Consider the following 17,152-nt stretch of genomic DNA (forward strand, 5'->3'; position numbering starts at 1 on the left):
GTGTAACACTGAATGAAAAACAGAATTGATGAGACAAAATGTTGCTTTGGATTAGCAGATTATAACAAGAAGATTGTGAGAAACCTGGAAAAGCAAAGTACAGATCTTTAACTGTTCAGAAAGCTGTCCTGTATCCACATGTAGCCATCACTTTTCAAACCTGTGAAAGGAGTGAAGGCATGAAGCAGTCAATATAGTCCTGATTTCTAGCAAGATCTGGTAGATCTCATTGGGCAGGTGCTAAGATTTCTTATGGGATCTTGTTGGATGTAATGTAAACTGTAATGCAGGTTTTTCAAACAGTGCTGTTAATGTTAGGCAGATATCTGCAGAGGTCCAGGCAAGTTTTGTTACCCTAAACAACTGTCTTCACTCTGATTATGATGGTGTATGCTAAGAAAGCAAATATACTCTGTTTTCAGTCTTTGATACTAGTTGTCAGTTATCTGGAGTGTAAGACAAAAATCGTCTTCCATAACTAAGAAGTATTTTCTGCTTTCTCTGGTACTGTTTATTTTAAGACCCCTAAATATTTCCTTAATGCTTCTGTGATCATTTAAAAAACAGAACAGGGCAAAACCAAATGGAAAACCTAATACTCAGCCTTGCTATAGTAACAAGATGACAACATGAGTTCTTACCCAGAAGGAAATTAAGCTATATGAGACACAATAAATGTGTAATGTTATAATTTCCTATAATAATTTTATAATCTCCAATAAGAAGTAAAATGCTTAGAGATCGATAATCTATTAGTAGGTATGTGGTTCAAAAATATGAACATGATCTTTGTTGGTGGTAGCTCTAAAGCACATAGGATCAACAGGAGGAGATATAACAGAGGAGAACTGAAGCTGGAAACTATTTTGCAAGCAATCATTTTCTGGTTTTATACATTCATAATTTTTCTTATTTCACAGAATCACAGAATGGTTGAGGTTGTAAGGAATCTCTGGAGGTCATCTTGCCCAAACCCCCTGTTCAAGCAAGATCACCTAGAGCAGGTTGCCCAGGACCATGTCTATCCACAATTCAGACCAAAACCAGTTAATTTCTAAGTTTTGAAGTTCAGAAATAAAAGTCAAATGGGACATTGCCAAAGTTGTTCCTTTGCTAATAATAATTTCATGGCATAATTTTCTAGAAAATACCGACCATTACTGGTCTTTATTTGTCACAAAACATAATGAAGCAAACACGCTTTAAATTATTTTAAATCTAATCTGAAACATATGTAAAGTAACCTTTCATTGCCATTTGTCTTCTGTTTCTTTGAGATTATTTTTCATATGCAGAGTGCTTTGTTTTAGTGGACTTTGTGAAGAAGACAGAAAATAATTCATAGGAATTAAAAAAAATATATATTTATGGAAAGATTGCCAGGCTTTTCACAAAGCTGAAAAATAAGATAGGAGACATTTTGACTATATATGCAGTAGAGAAAAATTTTTCTAGCATTCATTCAAAATTGCATAAGATTAGGTCTTCTGTTGACTTGAAAAAAAATTCTTACTCAGCATAAAAATCCTAAGCCTTTTAAATACAGGACTGTTTCTGCCAATAATTGCATTATGATCACACTTTTTGTTCCATTTTAGTGTGGTTTTATTGTTTTTCTGCTAACAATTGACTATAATGAATTTTGAGACTATCTTACAGAGAAAACAATATTAAAACCAGGGTAGAGAGCATTATCCGAGTTCCTCATTCCTCATCATTTTTCCCCTGTGTTATCTGACATGTTCATTTGTCTTCTGACTCCATGATTATCCTGTTGCCCTACAGCACTATTTCACATAGTATGAGTATGAATATGAGACTTTCAAGATAAAAAGCTGTCAGTGCATCTGTTCTGATCTTTGAATCGCCTCACTCATTTAATGTCACACACATTTTATATTTCATTTTGTGGAATTTTTTTTGTATTTTTATCTTATTGTTCTTCCTAAAATTTGTGTAGAAACTCTTGACAACTGTCTCTGAAAGTCAAGGCTATTCAAGTCTTTTTAGCAATATGTTGGACTGATATGAAATATGGCAATTTATGGCACTTTATCTTGCTTGATTAGGATGTCTGTGTGATGTTAGTACATACTAAATGAGGAGATTATGGATTTCTGACTGAAGAAAGTGTCCTGTTTCATTTATCATTTAGATACAGATTTTTTTAAACTGTATAAGATTTAATTAATAAACCATAATAACTTATTGAATCTTTGTTACTGAACCAGCAGCCACTAAGTTAACTAATTTGTGTCACCATTTGATTTTGAAGAATAAGCTGCTTCAGGTAAGTTAGAAGCCAGGACTGAAAAAAATTATCTTTTAAGTGGAATGTTATCACAAATAAAATCTGTTTTCCCCACCACTGCCACGTTTGTCGATAATGGCCAGCAGTTTATAGGGACCCAAAAAACTTTTCTAAGATTAAAAAACTAACCTTGTTTTTAAATTTATAAAGGGGCATGCTATGCAATGTCTACTTGTGATTCACATTTATTTGCATTCATCGTGTGTCTGTGGTTGTAAACATTTATTTTTAGATAGAATCTCATGAAATTCCATATTTTGGGCCAAGTCCACATGTACAGCATTAAGATATGTTCCAAAACTCACAAGTCAAATTTTATATTCATCCATTATTTCAATACTTATATACACATAAACTATTAATTTGGAAAGTTAAGATCCCTTTCCAAATAAATAATTTTCTTGATGTTGTTCATAGTCAAAGCTTTTTTAGAAGTCAAAATGTTTACCAGTAATGTAAATGTCTCAAGAATGTGACTTTTTCTCATAAGTGAAAAATTTTCAACAGTATCTTGGCTTCATTATGCAAAAATTTCAATATTTTATCTAACTTCACATGTTCAGTGTGTTTAAATTAATTGACACCACTTTAGGGACACATAGGTAAAATAGTTATCAAGTATTTGTTCAGTTTTACCCTGTTTTCCAGAATCTAGCCCATGCTATTTTAATCCATACATGTGAATATGCACATGCACTCACACAACTTTGTAAGTGTTCCTAATTATAATCATACAGCCTTTGCTTATCGGTTCTTCTGTATGTTTAATAGTAAGTATTTAGTATGAAGGAGAAATGCCATTTTCTTAATAAAACTTTGGTACAGCAGGTTGTCTGAAAAATCAATCTAATTTCTCCTCATGATCTACAGAGGCAAGGGAGAAATATCTGAAGGAGCAGTTGCCTTAAATTTCATGGCTGCTTTAGTATTAAGGCAATCAAATGTGAAATATCAATACATCTGCACAGCATGACTGACTATATCCTGTTATTCTGATGAATAGTAGAAGTAGAAATGAGGAATGTGAAAAAGAAAAACACTAACTGAAAACAGATTACATACAGTGCTGCAGTGGTATCAGGCAAGATGATATCTTACTGTGTGTCTGATTTTAATGAAACAAATCAAGATAGAACCAAATCAATTCAGCTTTATTAATTTAAAAGCATAGATGTCTCAATTTCTAGAAATTAGAGATCATTCATTCTCCTTCAGTTAGAGAGAGGAAAATGTGCCAAACTTCTGCACATAGTAGTACAATTTTTCATGCTAATTTTACTCTTCTATGTAGCCCCTCTCAGTCACTGAGCTGTACAGATTCCTACCAAGTCAGAGGGATGGGGATCCATACTTATCCTGCATTGGATAACATACCTAGCAGCAGAAATGAGGGAAATCTGAATAATTATTGAATTGAAATAATTTAAAACTTCTTTTACTGTACCTGTCAGTTGTGGTTTTTTTCTGACTATTTCTTCATTCAGGAATGAACGACATTTCAGAAAATGTGGCTTTTTAGTTATTGCATGACAATACAGTGTTGAGCACTCTGCTTGATTCTTGAGTGTTCTGGTATAGTTCTGTCTTCTTTTTGAGATTTATAAACTTGTTTAATCACCAAACCAGCAGATACCTAAACACATGTTACTCATTGGACCTGAGAATATATTACAGTATTAGTGTTTGCTATTGGCAAAAGAATTAAATGTTGAGGCTTCATTGTAAGTGTTGGAGGAATGGACCTTCTCGTGTCTCTGTTTATAGCCTATAAAATATCTAATAAACTGTGATGGAGGGTAGTAGTGTAGATTTCATACACGTGGATTTGAAAGACATTCATTTCCAGTGTGTTACAATACAATCCAACAGAAAAAAAGAACAGGAAAAAAAAAGAAAAATGACAGACACCCCCCCGCCCCCATTTATTTTAATGTATATTACATGAAGAACTGTAGATGAAAATCCTCTTCCCAACAGTAATGAAATAAACTTGTGTAAATTGCTTTTTAAAATGTATGTGACATACAAAATCTCAAAGGATAAAACATGCAGTACATTCATTTTAGGTACATTTATGCCATTGGTAAACTTACTAACTCGTTGACTATTATTAAGATCGTAGTTATTTTTCCTAAACTGTTTTCCTTACATGTTCATTACTGACAGAGAATGCTCCATGCCTAGTTAATGTAGAAATCAGTTTCACAAAGAGATGTAAAAATGGATCTATTCCATTAGCAGCACTATATGAAATAAGGGTTGATCTATTTCCCATAGCAGTAGTCTACCAGTGCACACTGGAAATTGCATTTTATTACTAATGGCATGGTTATAAATAAAAAGTTGCATGATGTGTCTACTCCCTGTTCAGATGATCTCCAGAAGCTGGCATACTGGTGACTCATACTCTGTTACTCTTTAAGGATTTGGTTTTAAATTACTCCAACTTAATAGATGAATAGGTAGGGAATTAGATCCTAAAATGGGTTTGAGTAAGTTCTAGTTCATACATCTATGTCAGAAGATCTGCAAGTAGTGGTGAGAGTTGACAGCATTCTGGTTACTTCCTAGCCATAGGTGAATTCTGTTCAAAATAGTGTCTGAAAACAGTCTGTTAATTTGCTATTCCTAAGCAAGGAGGTACAAAACTGCCACATAGGGATTTTCGGGGGGGGGGGGGGGGGGGGAGCTTGTCGTTATTTGGAAATAAAATTTGGAAAATCATAATTGTGAATTTGTATGTGGAGACTGTATCTACATTGCAATGTAACAACAGTTACTTGATTTTGTATTCCTGCCTAGTGGTTCCTTACACTTCACTTGCATTAAATTTCTCTGACATGATCTGTCAGCAAATATGTAGAATTACTTCAGGGAGCTTTTAATGAGATAATAGACCTTTAACTTCCACTGAGGATGTGGTTTAGCTTTTTTGTTGTTGCTGGTACAATAAATATTTGTTCTGATGTTTTTGGATTGTCATAACATGCATCCTTTATACAAGTAAGTGATTGTAAGTGAACTGCCAATACACCATATTGTGTCAGTGGTTCAAGGTTTGTCGCTATGTAAAATTGACAGACATCAGCTTACTTGCATGAAATATTTGCAATTCATTTGAAGAAAGTGTCTGAGGAGTTTGTCAACACTATTGATTTTTCTGTCAGATAGTCTACATGGGCTGGACGGAAGAACGGGAACAAGACTCCCTTCAGGATCGAATGTACACACCAAAGTTTCTAGCACTGAGGGGATCTTCCCTGTATAAATTTATAGCACCTCCAGTAAGTATATTTCTCACGCTTAGTGGGAATAAATGTTCTTAAATGAAATAATTTCATGTAATATGTACAAAGCTTTCACAATGAGATATCACTCATTGAACTAACAGGATTGCAACTTACAGAACTGAAAAGTTCCAGGGTATGTGGTGTCGAAGTGATAGAAAATGGCTGTTCATCAGATGACTGGGAATCTAACAAGAATTTCTTTTCCACCACTTAGAAAAATACAAGAGAAATCTATTTGTGCTAAAAGGGGGCTTTTCATTTTCCTTTGGCAGGCAGAACAAGCCTTAAGCAAGATGGTTAGTTTTCAACTGAACTATCATTCTAGTCAAACTGCTGAGATTTGGGGAAATATCAAAGCTTTTTGCATGCTGTGGAAATGGCAATATCTCTGTATCTAGATTTCATCCTGAATATAATTTTTATGCTGCTTGGGAGCACCAAAAGGAAGGTAGGGAAGCAAATGAAATTGCTTAGGTTAAATATATTAATTGGAATCTGACTGGCAACACTGGGCAAAATTTTAGCAGTTGTCTCATACTCAGCAATTTACTTTCACGGTTTCATGATACCTCTAAACTACAGTAAACAGAGATAGTCTCTAGCTAATTTTTAAGCCATTAGCTAGGGAGCCAGTAGCAGTCCCATACCACCAGCAGGGAGAGTGGTGTGGATTCATCTGTTTGTTGGGTTATGTTTCTGACTGCTTCTAAACCCTGTGTTGCCAGATCCAGAATGCAGCTCCTTCCTGCCTGAATCATAGAATCATAGATTGGTTTGCGTTGGAAGGGGCCTTTAAAGGTCATCTAGTCCAACTCCCCTGCAATGAGCAGGGACATCAACTAGATCAGGTTGCTCAAAGCCCCCTCCAAACTGACCTTTAATGTTTCCAGGGATGGGGGATTTACCGCCTGTCTGGGCAACCTGTTCCTGATGTAGTTCAAAGACAGCTTGCAAGTCTTTACATCATTCATCAGTCACTATTCATGTTCATTTAGCAGAGTGTTTAAGAACATGTGAAAGACATGAAGAATGGAAGTAGGTATGAACTGAAAACAGTGTGTTCAATATTGGTACACTTGTTCACTGGTATGGGAGTTTGGCTCTCCCATGGTTAGTAATGGGAGTTTGGCTTTTGTTGGTAGGTATTTTTCAGGATCAGATTATGCTGCCAAGCACCTTAATTGAAAAGCAGTTCTCCTGGCTTTGGCAGACCTATCCGAGCATTTGCTGCCCGTCAAATAAAGCCACCTCCATTCTAGGCACTAGATAGAAGCAGAAACAATGCTGAGAGCCCACGTTCAATATAAAAGAGGAAGATTATTCTTTTGTAAGCACTATGCAAGGAACTACAAGCCTCTTTACTGAGGATTCAACCATAAGTTTCCAGGAGTAATACGCTGCTGGTGGGTAAATAGGTAATGGGTGATGATTAATGGCTGTGGGAGGAATATGTTCGCAATATGGCTGCGAACCACAGTGATGTTAGGACAATTTTGGCAAGTTACTGCTGTTATGAGACAAGCCACCGATAGTTGAAGTCTTTATAGGTCTTGTTTCAGCTGAGCTGCAAACACAACATGATTTTGTTTTGCCAGTTTTTGGTTCTTATTCTAAAATAGAAAGACAGTTCAAACACAGAGAAAAATATTTTCTCTCCATGGAGTAGGAGGGAAGCAGAATGACAAACAAGCTTTTTAAAAGACAAACAGAGGAAGAGTTCCTATAAAGCTACTTTAAAAACATGTAATGTATGTAATAATTGAACACTTATATGCCCAGCAAAATTTTCTTATCAAAGACTGCAGTAGGCCTTTTAAAAGCACTTCTAAAATCCTAATTTCTATATACAAACTTTTACACATACAGTTACATTTGCTATTTTGCAGGTATATGTGTTCATCTCTTCCAGGGATTACAAAAGATTAAGAACAAACTTTCAATGCCACAGTTTCAGAGCTTCTATTTATGAGATGTGTAAAGTGTACCTATGAGAAGAAAAACAGTTTTAATTATATTTGCAGTGTAAACTCCTTGGATTAAGTTATGCACAGCACAGATATGTGCTGCCAACTTTTTAACCAGAAAATCAAATGAAAGTATTTTCCTGGTCTCTGCCAAAGTCTAACACATTAGGGAAGCATGTGTTTAAACAGTGTGTATCAGCAGCCTCTCCCTGCCTCTTTTTTTTATCTGTTTGATCAATAGTACTTCTACTTTCCATGCTTGGATAAATGAGCAATTCTAACATATCTTATTTGCATTTTGAAAGCTTTAAACAAAATTACTTTATCTCTTTTTATGTTATTTCCTGGTACATTTTCTCCTTTAGAATTATTAAGCATGTCAAGTCTGAAGGGTTTCACTTTCTTACAGTTTATAGTTGGAAATCTCAGAGAGAATGGACTTCAACTGAGAAAGCTGCTAACACCTTTTGTCTTGTTACTCAAGCTTTTAAATTAAAATATTTAAAGTGAACAGGGCAAGAAATTTCTGTGGGTGTCTTAATTCTACAGTTGCTTTTGTTTTGCACACATTATATATAGAAGGAGTTTTGTTTTGACCTGAAAAGAAGTCCCTTTATAAGTACAAACAAAAGCAGAAAACTAGGGGAGAAGGAGGAGCTCTTGATATTTTTCCCCAAAGTATGGAGCCTACAGTAAGCTTTTAAACATAGCTCCAAACAGCTTTGTGCTGCAGCAGCAATAGAAACTACTTTTCCTGATGGGGCAATATGACTTCAGCTTGTGTGCCTGGTGTTTTGGCTGAGTGGAGCTGTAGCAAGACTCCTCTCTCTATTTCTCTGTTCATGGTGAGAAAGTTAATTTTTTGTCCACAGTGGAAACAGCAGCTTTTTTTTTTTTCCCCCTTTCTTCCTTTCCCTGACAAAAGCATTTTACATGTTGTTTATCACATATCTGAAGAGCTTCTTAAAAATCAGGCATAAAGATTGTATATTTCCAATATTCCTTTACTTGCTCATTCTATATCAAACAATTTGTTAACTCTCAGTATTTAGTCATTCCCTTCCTTATAAATCTGGTTTAATACCCATACTTCAATAAGATAGTGAAAACTAAGTTTGAGGATGACTGCAAATAAATAAAATTCTAATAGAAGAGGAACTATGACACTGTATTTTTGAACTTTTCATTCCTGACTGTTATTTCCTCAATGGACTTTCAATTACAGTAGTGTTTATACCTAAAAATTAGTTAGGGGTAGAATTTTCTCATACAGCACCAAAATATTTTTAATAAGGAAGTTTTATACCAAGGCATCCAAAGTCATAGATGCTTCTCAGCCATGTTGTGTCTATTAATGATTGTTTTCTCTTTAGATAAAAGATAAATTAGTCTCATAAAATATTTTATTCATATGCTGTGGATACCGTTATATGATATGTTTTTCAAAGAACTTTATATTCTTGAATCTTGAAAACCAAATAAAATTCTGTCTTCATCAGCCTGTTCATCATGCCTAACAATTGTAATGATACAACTGTCTTCCTTTAGAGCTGGGCCACTGTTCAAAGCTTCTTACCATTAAGACTTTTTTTTTTTTAATATAAAACCTCAATTTTCACTTTATTTTGTGTGTTATTCTGTCTTTTGAGACTATGAATAATTGTCCTCTTTCCTTCTTGCAATTTCCTTGGAAAGTTATTTATAGATTGCTGTGATATTGCCTTGACTCTTCCCTTACCGAATATATTCATCTATCCCTTTCTGTCCTGTTTATGTCTTAACCCTTATCCTTGCATGGTTCTATGGAACTCTTTTATCTATGCAATTTTTTGTGTAAAATAATTGCCTAAAATTAATATTGTTAAAAGCAATTGTCAAACCCTAAGTAAGACAAAGAGGAGAGATAGACTATTCTTCAAATCTTAGTCTTTGAGAATTTAGGACTTGATTAATCTTGGTAAGAAAAAAGAAAAGGTATATTTGCTTCTGTTGTTTCTTGTTATTTTTTTCCCCTGGATTTCAAGGCATGTGGGGTAAGTGTCTGGGACACTGCAAGGTTGGAGAATTTGGTTTTATGGATTTGCAAACAATGTAGGTGACTGGGAGCAAATTGTGGCATGCAGCTACAAGGAGGGAAGTGGTGAGAAACATGCCTTCTTATAGTCAAGGCTCTGTGAGAGGAATTCAAGGGCTGTATCCTCTCAGGTTCTTAATGCAACCCCCACCAGTTCCCAGGGTAAGCCTCATCATTCAGCACAGAGCAGCCTGCATGCAAAGGCACTGTGTTGTAAGCACAAGGAGACAGGCAGGATGTCTCCTAAGCGCTGCCTGGATGGAACAGTCTGGTCCCTGGTAGTTATTGCTCTGAGACAGTGCTTGGTCTTTCTGTATGCATTATACCGGGTATAAATGATTTAGGGATAGATTTTAATTTTTTTTAATAAACTTAATTCTTGAAATAAACAAATATAACTTACTTTCTTTTCCTGTTTGTTTTGTTTGGTTGTTGTTTTTTTTTCCAAGGTCACAACCTGGGATTGGACACGAGCTGAGAAAACATTTTCAGTTTATGAGATAATGTGCAAAATTCTCAAGGTATGATGAGAAAGTATAAAATAAATTACCACTTTGTCAGACCAGCTGACAAGCCAAAGCATAATGCTGCAACTGGAAACTGCACGTGACCACTTTGCAGAAGGAGATCAATTTTTTTTCCCTTTGAAGTCAATATCAGAAGTCCTGGTGTCAGTAGATACAAAGCCAAACTAGAAGGCATGGCAAAATTGTAAATAAACTGATTTTCACTAGGAAACTATTTTATTTCTCCATAATGCTGTATGGGCTTTATAGCTTTACTTTAATGTCACATTTAACCAGTATAACATTTCTTTTTCTAACTGAGAAGCTAAAGAAATAATGATCAATTTGGTTGCTTGCAAATATGTTGGTGCAAGTAATAGTGGCTGCAATGTAAGATTTCACTAAGACTGAGAGCAGAGTCCTTAAAATCATAGAATCATAGAATGGTTTGGGTTGGAAGGGACCTTAAAGGTCATCTTGTTCCAACCCCCCTGCCATGGGCAGGAACACCTTCCACTAGACCAGGTTGCTCAAAGCCCCATCCAACCTGGCCTGGAACACTTCCAGGGATGGAGCATCCACAACCTCTCTGGGCAACCTGTTCCAGTGCCTCACCACCCTCACAGTGAAGAACTTCTTCCTTACATCTAATCTAAATCTACCCTCTTTCAGTTTAAAGCCCTTACCCCTTATCCTATCACTACACGCCCTTGTAAAAAGTCCATCTCCAGCTTTCTTGTAGGCCCTCCTTTACGTACTGGAAGGCTGCTATAAGGTCTCCCTGGAGCCTTCTCTTCTCCAGGCTGAACAACCCCAACTCTCTCAGCCTGTGTTCACAGGGGAGGTGCTCCAGCCTCCTGATCATCTTCATGGCCTTCCTCTGGATTCGATCCAACAGGTGCATGTCCTTAATATGCAATAGTATTCTGAAAATGTTTGTCTTATTTTTTCCAATTTCTTCAGTTTGCCATAACTGTAATAAATGGGAAGAGATAATGAAATATATTTAGAAAGTTAAAGCTATGAGTAGCAAATTGGATAGAGACATTATTGTACATTCTATTTAATTTTTAATTCTGAATTCATTCAGAATTAATATATATGGTCTTCTCTCTGTTTTAAAACCAGTGAAAAACAGTTTTACAGATGCTCAGCATTTCTCAATCTAAAACATGAGGAGAAGAAAAGGAGATGAAAAAGAGATGAAAAAAATTTCTCTCTTTCCACTCATCTGAAGTGCTTTCCTGTGTATCTTGGCTTGGGGTTTTATGTGTCAAAATTACATAAAAGGTAATTTGGTCTTTCTTGAAATTTCATCTAGACAGACAGACTAGTATCAAAAAAGAAGTATGAAAGATCATATCTTTAAAAAGTGTTTCCCATTGGGAAGACCTTGTGCTGACATACATGGTACATTTCCTAGTTTTTGTAGGTCACATAGGTGCACTATACTTTCCTTAGGGAGGCAGATTACAGATGGAACAGCTGCATAAAATTCAGAAACTATTTTCATCAGAGACTTGAAAAAATAAGAAACCAAATTTATAGTCTGAAGAAAACCTCTCTGCTAGCAATCTGGAACAGAAAAGTGAAAGGAGTTCTTTTACTGCTATGTTGGCTGTGAGGTCTGGAGTCTTTGTCAAGGAGTAGAACATCCCAAATGCAACATGTCCCATCACTGTGGTATGTTCTTTAATTACCAAGTGTGTGCAGACTTTGACTCTTTAGTAGTGGTCATGTAGGGAGAGAATTAACAGGAAAAGTTAGTCACTCTGTGAAGACATTGCACTGAGGGCATATTATGAACAATGCTCTTAGAGCACAGTCAGCCTTTGAGAGAGATGAAAAATCTTACTTTTGACATGCGCATTTCTTTTTTTTTCTGGTAACCTCTGATTACTTCAGGCCTTGAGCCTGGAAAACAGTAAGCACCAAGGTAGCTCTTCTCTGAGAAGTAACCCTGTTGGAGCCAGGATGACTTTTCCTTGTGACTGATCCCAAAGATTTTATTATACAGTTTGAATAGAAATGTATAGAATCTATGCCATATAGTTTTCTGTAATTTAAAGGTCCTTCTTGTTTTCATTTCTTCTACCATTTTCCTGTGTTGATACTCTTCTCATTCACTCATTTTTAGCCATTTTTCTTTTTTCCCCTTCTTTATCCCCTCTTCCTGTATACCAATGCAGAGATATTTTTTTTTCTCTTTTCAGCCATGTAGCAGAAGTTAGTTAGGAGTCAGTCCACAAAGCAGTAAAACCTAAACCAATGCCTTCCTGGCACTGTTGTGTGGAAGCACAGAAAAGGGTACAAAGATGCTGTTTTTTTCTTATTATCCAGCTCTCCAAACAGTCCAGGAAGAGGTTTAAATCCTCATTTCTCAGTCTGTATTAACAGAGGACATGCCAGCAGAGAGGCAATTCCAGTTTAAGTGATATTGGAATATCATTTATGTGTTTACCACGTTATTCATATTCAGTTATTACTTTATTGTCTGTAAAAACGGTCAAGCTTATAAAGTGTTCAAATGTTTCAAATGGGTTCTTTAGCTGACTAAAACCTGTAAATAATAAAAAATGGAAGTAGAAAAATCATTGCAATGAAATTACAGCTTCTGACACTGGAGCATTAATCTTCACCACATTCTAGTTTTCTGCAGCAGGTACTAGAGGACTTAACCATGGTTTCGCTAAATATAAAAGCAAATAAAAGCAAGCAAAGCAGCTTCTCACTACTACTACTACATTGAACCTCTGTAGAGACTCAAGGTTTTGTTCAGCTTTTATGCCAGCATCATAAATGTCTCCATTTTAGCAGTGCATGTTTCTAGACACATTTGTACAAACCTCAAAGATATTACTGAAGCAGTGGCAACTTAAACAAAGTTACTCTGGTGCTTTGTTATCATCTTCAAACTTCTTCCCTTCTATAGTACCTCACATGCTACTTTCATTATAAATCTGTTTTCCTTGGAGAATGAGTTGGATGGCAAAAGGGCAAGCTAACAGGATTTGAAGCGATTATATTCTCAGAGATTGATAGGTAGCATGATAGCTCAGGAAACCTAATGAAATAATGAAGAAAAGAAACCTGGGCTCTTCTACTGTAGTGTTCCCTCTTCTGCATTTCCTGTTCTTCCATGGCAGAGACTGAGTTCATGTCATTCTTTTCAGGAAAATTGAGGAGATGATAGAATTATTCTGTGTTTCTACTTAAGAAGAAGAAGAAGTTTATCTCTCATTGGTCAGAGATAAATCCAGGCAGATAGTAATGCCTGTTTGCAGGACAGTATCATCACTCAGGGTCTCTTAAGTGGGTTTAGTTCCATATTCTTGGCTAAACTCAAATTGTTCAGTCTGTACATTCACAAGGGCTAAATATCATAGAACATTCCCAGACAGTGGAGTGCCATCATCTATATTCTTAATTTATTTTAGAATGATCACTACCATGGATTTGGGCCAAATGGACCATCTAGCACTCTCCCAAACAATTCCTGTTGTAGCGTGACAGTTACCATGGGCGAAGGAGCATTTGTAATGAGCTGTTGCATGTGAGCACCCTGTGTTAGGGGGATAAAGAGTTTCATAGAATGGATGTGGTCTGGTCCTTGCCAGCTGGCTATAGTGTCAAAAAACAGTGCCATACATGATTAATTTGTTAATATAGATACAGCTTTTGTGGCTAATATTCACTTTAAGTAGAAGGACTTGCAAGTGGTCTGTGGTAACCTTTGTATGAATTTGCCCAGAATTGGGAAGTAGTGCTTTAGAATTAACGTTTCCAGAGCTTATTTCCTTCTATATTGATCAGGCTGTTGGGCATCCTGAGAAGGAGCAGAAGATTCATCATCTGCATGCAGGACTAAGTGTGTTGGTCAGGACTGCTACAACACCTCTGTAGAGCCAGAAAGAATGTGGGTCTTGGGTTATGTGTTCTTTGTCAAAGTGAATTACTAAATGTTATCACAACACTTACTGCTCAAAATGTCTCTGCATTACATGGCTTGCTTAGATTGGAATGAGATGTTTCAAAACCTTTTTCCATATTTAGACTTATAATCCTTAGAAACTAGGATGCAACTTTTACCCAAGCATGCTGCTATTTTCTCCTGATGTATGCTGGCAACTTCAATAACTGTCCCTTGTGCCACAAGGACAGGACTTTACTGAATCTATCTGAAAGCATTTTTTCTCCTTCTTCCACTCTTTAATTCTGACTAAAATTCTGATGAACTTCACAAGAGCAGTTTTGATTAGAGAGACTTACTACCTTAAGTTTGTCTTTTTAAATAGAATTGTAATTTTCCTCAGTTAGAGAGATTTCTCTAAGTTTCTTTTCATGACAGAAGCACTACAGTGGAGAATATGAACTGCCAGATCCTACTGAATACACATTAATATTTTAGTGTTTCAGTATGAGAGAATACTACCACTTCTGCTGACAGTAAAAGTACTAAAACACTGAATAAATATTAATGGCTACACCCAGCAGAGGACTTCACCGATTTAATCATCAGGAAGGGAATATAGTCCAAACATGTTAAATAAAATTCAGAACTCGTCTGCCAGCATGGCCAATGTTTTCTTCATAGTTGCCTGCATGTGTGTAGTGTGCTTTCTCCCTTAGCATCCACTCCAAAGGTTCTGACTCTTCTCATGAACAATATAGGAAACTGGGATGCCATTCTCAATTTTTACAGTTCTCTCAGCCTCAAGCACCTAAAAGGCAGGATCTTCTGCACCTTAATCAGAGATGTCAGAGATTATTATTGTAATTTATAACTAACAAAGAGATTCATATTTATAATAGTCCTCTAGTAAATCACTATTTTATTGTTACTGTATTCTTTTTTTCCCCCCCATCAAGGAAAAAAAAGAGGACACTTGCCCTAAGCAAGGCAATAAGTCACTATTCTTAATGTGATTAACACCTTCTAAATAATCAGGAAGACCATTAAAATTTGGAGCATAAAAGTAAAGTTTAAAAAGCTCTCTTTTGACTGTGTGAAAACCAGTTCTATTGACATAAATTCAGCAAAGCAGCACTGATCCCCTAATTCAATACTTACAATTTTAGGTAGTAAAAAAGTATCAAAATACCCAAACCATGACAATTACGTTCATACACTACCTAAACAATAGTGGATTATAAAAAAAGTTTCTGTAAAAAGTTTTCAAAATACCATGTAAAAATACATATCTTGTAAGTTTAAAGCCCTTCATTGTCAAGATTTTTGGGTTGAAATAATAATTTTTGACATGCAAAGTAGGTAAAGCAAGGTGAGTACAAAAATCAAATTTTAATTATATTGGATTAAACTATTTGTTGTGAAATACTGTCAAATAGCAGTGGGCTAAGTTTGATGTAAAAGGAACATTTATGGAGAGGCAAATAACTTAAGACCTGAGGGGGTAAATATATAAATTGATAAGCATACAAAATAATTTATTAAAAATTCAATAGGTCTGTTGATTATGGGGTGGAAGTACCTTAACAGAGAGAAAATATAAGGCACTGAAGAACTCTTTAACCCTAATAAGAAACAGGTAAAAAGAAAAAGTGAATAGAAATCAAAGTCAAGCAAGTTCAAATTGGGAAGAAGTTAGAAACTGTAAAAGTTCTGATGATTAATCAGTGGAAGGCACTGGTAAGAGAAGTTGATAGCTTTTGAACCACTTTCTTTTTTTACCACCAGTTTTATTCAGACTGATGCTAGTCATACAGAAACACTAGCACGTGGATGAAAATCTGTGATCCGTGTTAAGCAATTTGTCATGCAAGATAATCTAACGATACCATTTCTGACATTAAAATGTATCTATGAGTCATTTTCAACAGAATTGGTGGTAGAATTTGCTACGAATAAATATTTCTAATTTATTCTGGAAGAAGCTTATTTCACTCTATCCTCTATTTTGAGGGGTAAACCCCCATTAACAGCCAACTAATTCCAATTTTAGAATTGGTCAAATCTTCAATACTGCAGAAAAGCAGGTACTTATACCACTAGCTTCAGAAATGGGCAGATGGCCTTGTCCTGTTCAGTACTTCAAAGCTGGTTGAACTGTATATGGGGTTTTGGTACCTCTTATATTTTTGATATGCAGTATTAATGTGTGTGTTTTCAGTGTGTGTGCATGTGTAAGGGTGTATAATTTAACAAGATTTAAGTATCTTTGATAACTGGGTAAATAAATATTTAAACACTTTTTCCATATGGGGGGTAAAAAAAAAGTTTGTTTAACTTTTCAGGTAAATTATGAAGAATAATATAAAAAATTGCACTTCTCTGCAAGCGAGTTTGCCTTGTTTGCTTGAGTTAATAATGTTCTTCAGCTTCATCCAAGCATCTCCTTTTAATAGTGAGAAAATGCTTTCTATAGTTCAGTCACCTGCCTTCTATCTTCAATGTATCATGCAAAAATATTTGGAGATTTACAATAAAAAGCACACTTTATTCAGCATAAAACAGGAAACATATTCAGGTGTCAGATCAGCTCTGAAATGAAATGTGAGGACAATTGTGAAAGACAGTCTGTGCTGGCAATATGTCAGGCTGGTGAATCATTGATGTTTGTAGCTGGTATCCTTCACATCAGTGCAGCTATAATTTTCTTACTATATTAATCAGGACCAACTTGGTGTCTCCTTCCTGTGCTTCCTTCCTTATTTAGCTGTTGGTGTGTGTAAAATCCTCAAATGTAGTTATGTTAATTTGCCCACTTAAATTTCCTGTGATTTTGTTCTCCATTTCCAATAAGTCAAGTATGGGAAAATGATGATATAAAAAGCATGGGAAACTATTTAAAATGTTTTTATATTCAAATAAATTTTTAAATTAATGCCAATAGACACATAAACATATAAAGTGAAGGTACAGAATGTATGTTGAGGTCTATCATTAATATAGTTTGCTCAATGGTTGAGACTTGCATCCTGATGTAACTCCACTAAAGTATGTCACGTACTCAAAACTGCTTAGGAGGCATAATTAATGAATCCCT

General features: G+C 35.5%; 1 protein-coding gene across 5 annotated transcripts in view; it reads left to right on the top strand.

The window, feature by feature from the left end:
- The window catches only part of SNTG1 (syntrophin gamma 1), a 352,474-nt gene that overhangs the window by 293,591 nt on the left and 41,731 nt on the right, over positions 1-17,152 (top strand). For 4 of the 5 annotated variants that reach the window (XM_069779317.1, XM_069779318.1, XM_069779320.1 and 1 more), the window contains 2 exons: positions 5,479-5,595; positions 10,089-10,160. In XM_069779317.1, coding sequence (XP_069635418.1) covers positions 5,479-5,595; positions 10,089-10,160 — 189 coding nt within the window. The remainder of the gene's footprint in view (positions 1-5,478; positions 5,596-10,088; positions 10,161-17,152) is intronic. The other variant, XM_069779319.1, reaches the window with a different exon arrangement.

This window comes from Haliaeetus albicilla, chromosome 3 (assembly GCF_947461875.1).
Source record: "Haliaeetus albicilla chromosome 3, bHalAlb1.1, whole genome shotgun sequence".
Taxonomy (NCBI): Eukaryota; Metazoa; Chordata; class Aves; order Accipitriformes; family Accipitridae; genus Haliaeetus; species Haliaeetus albicilla.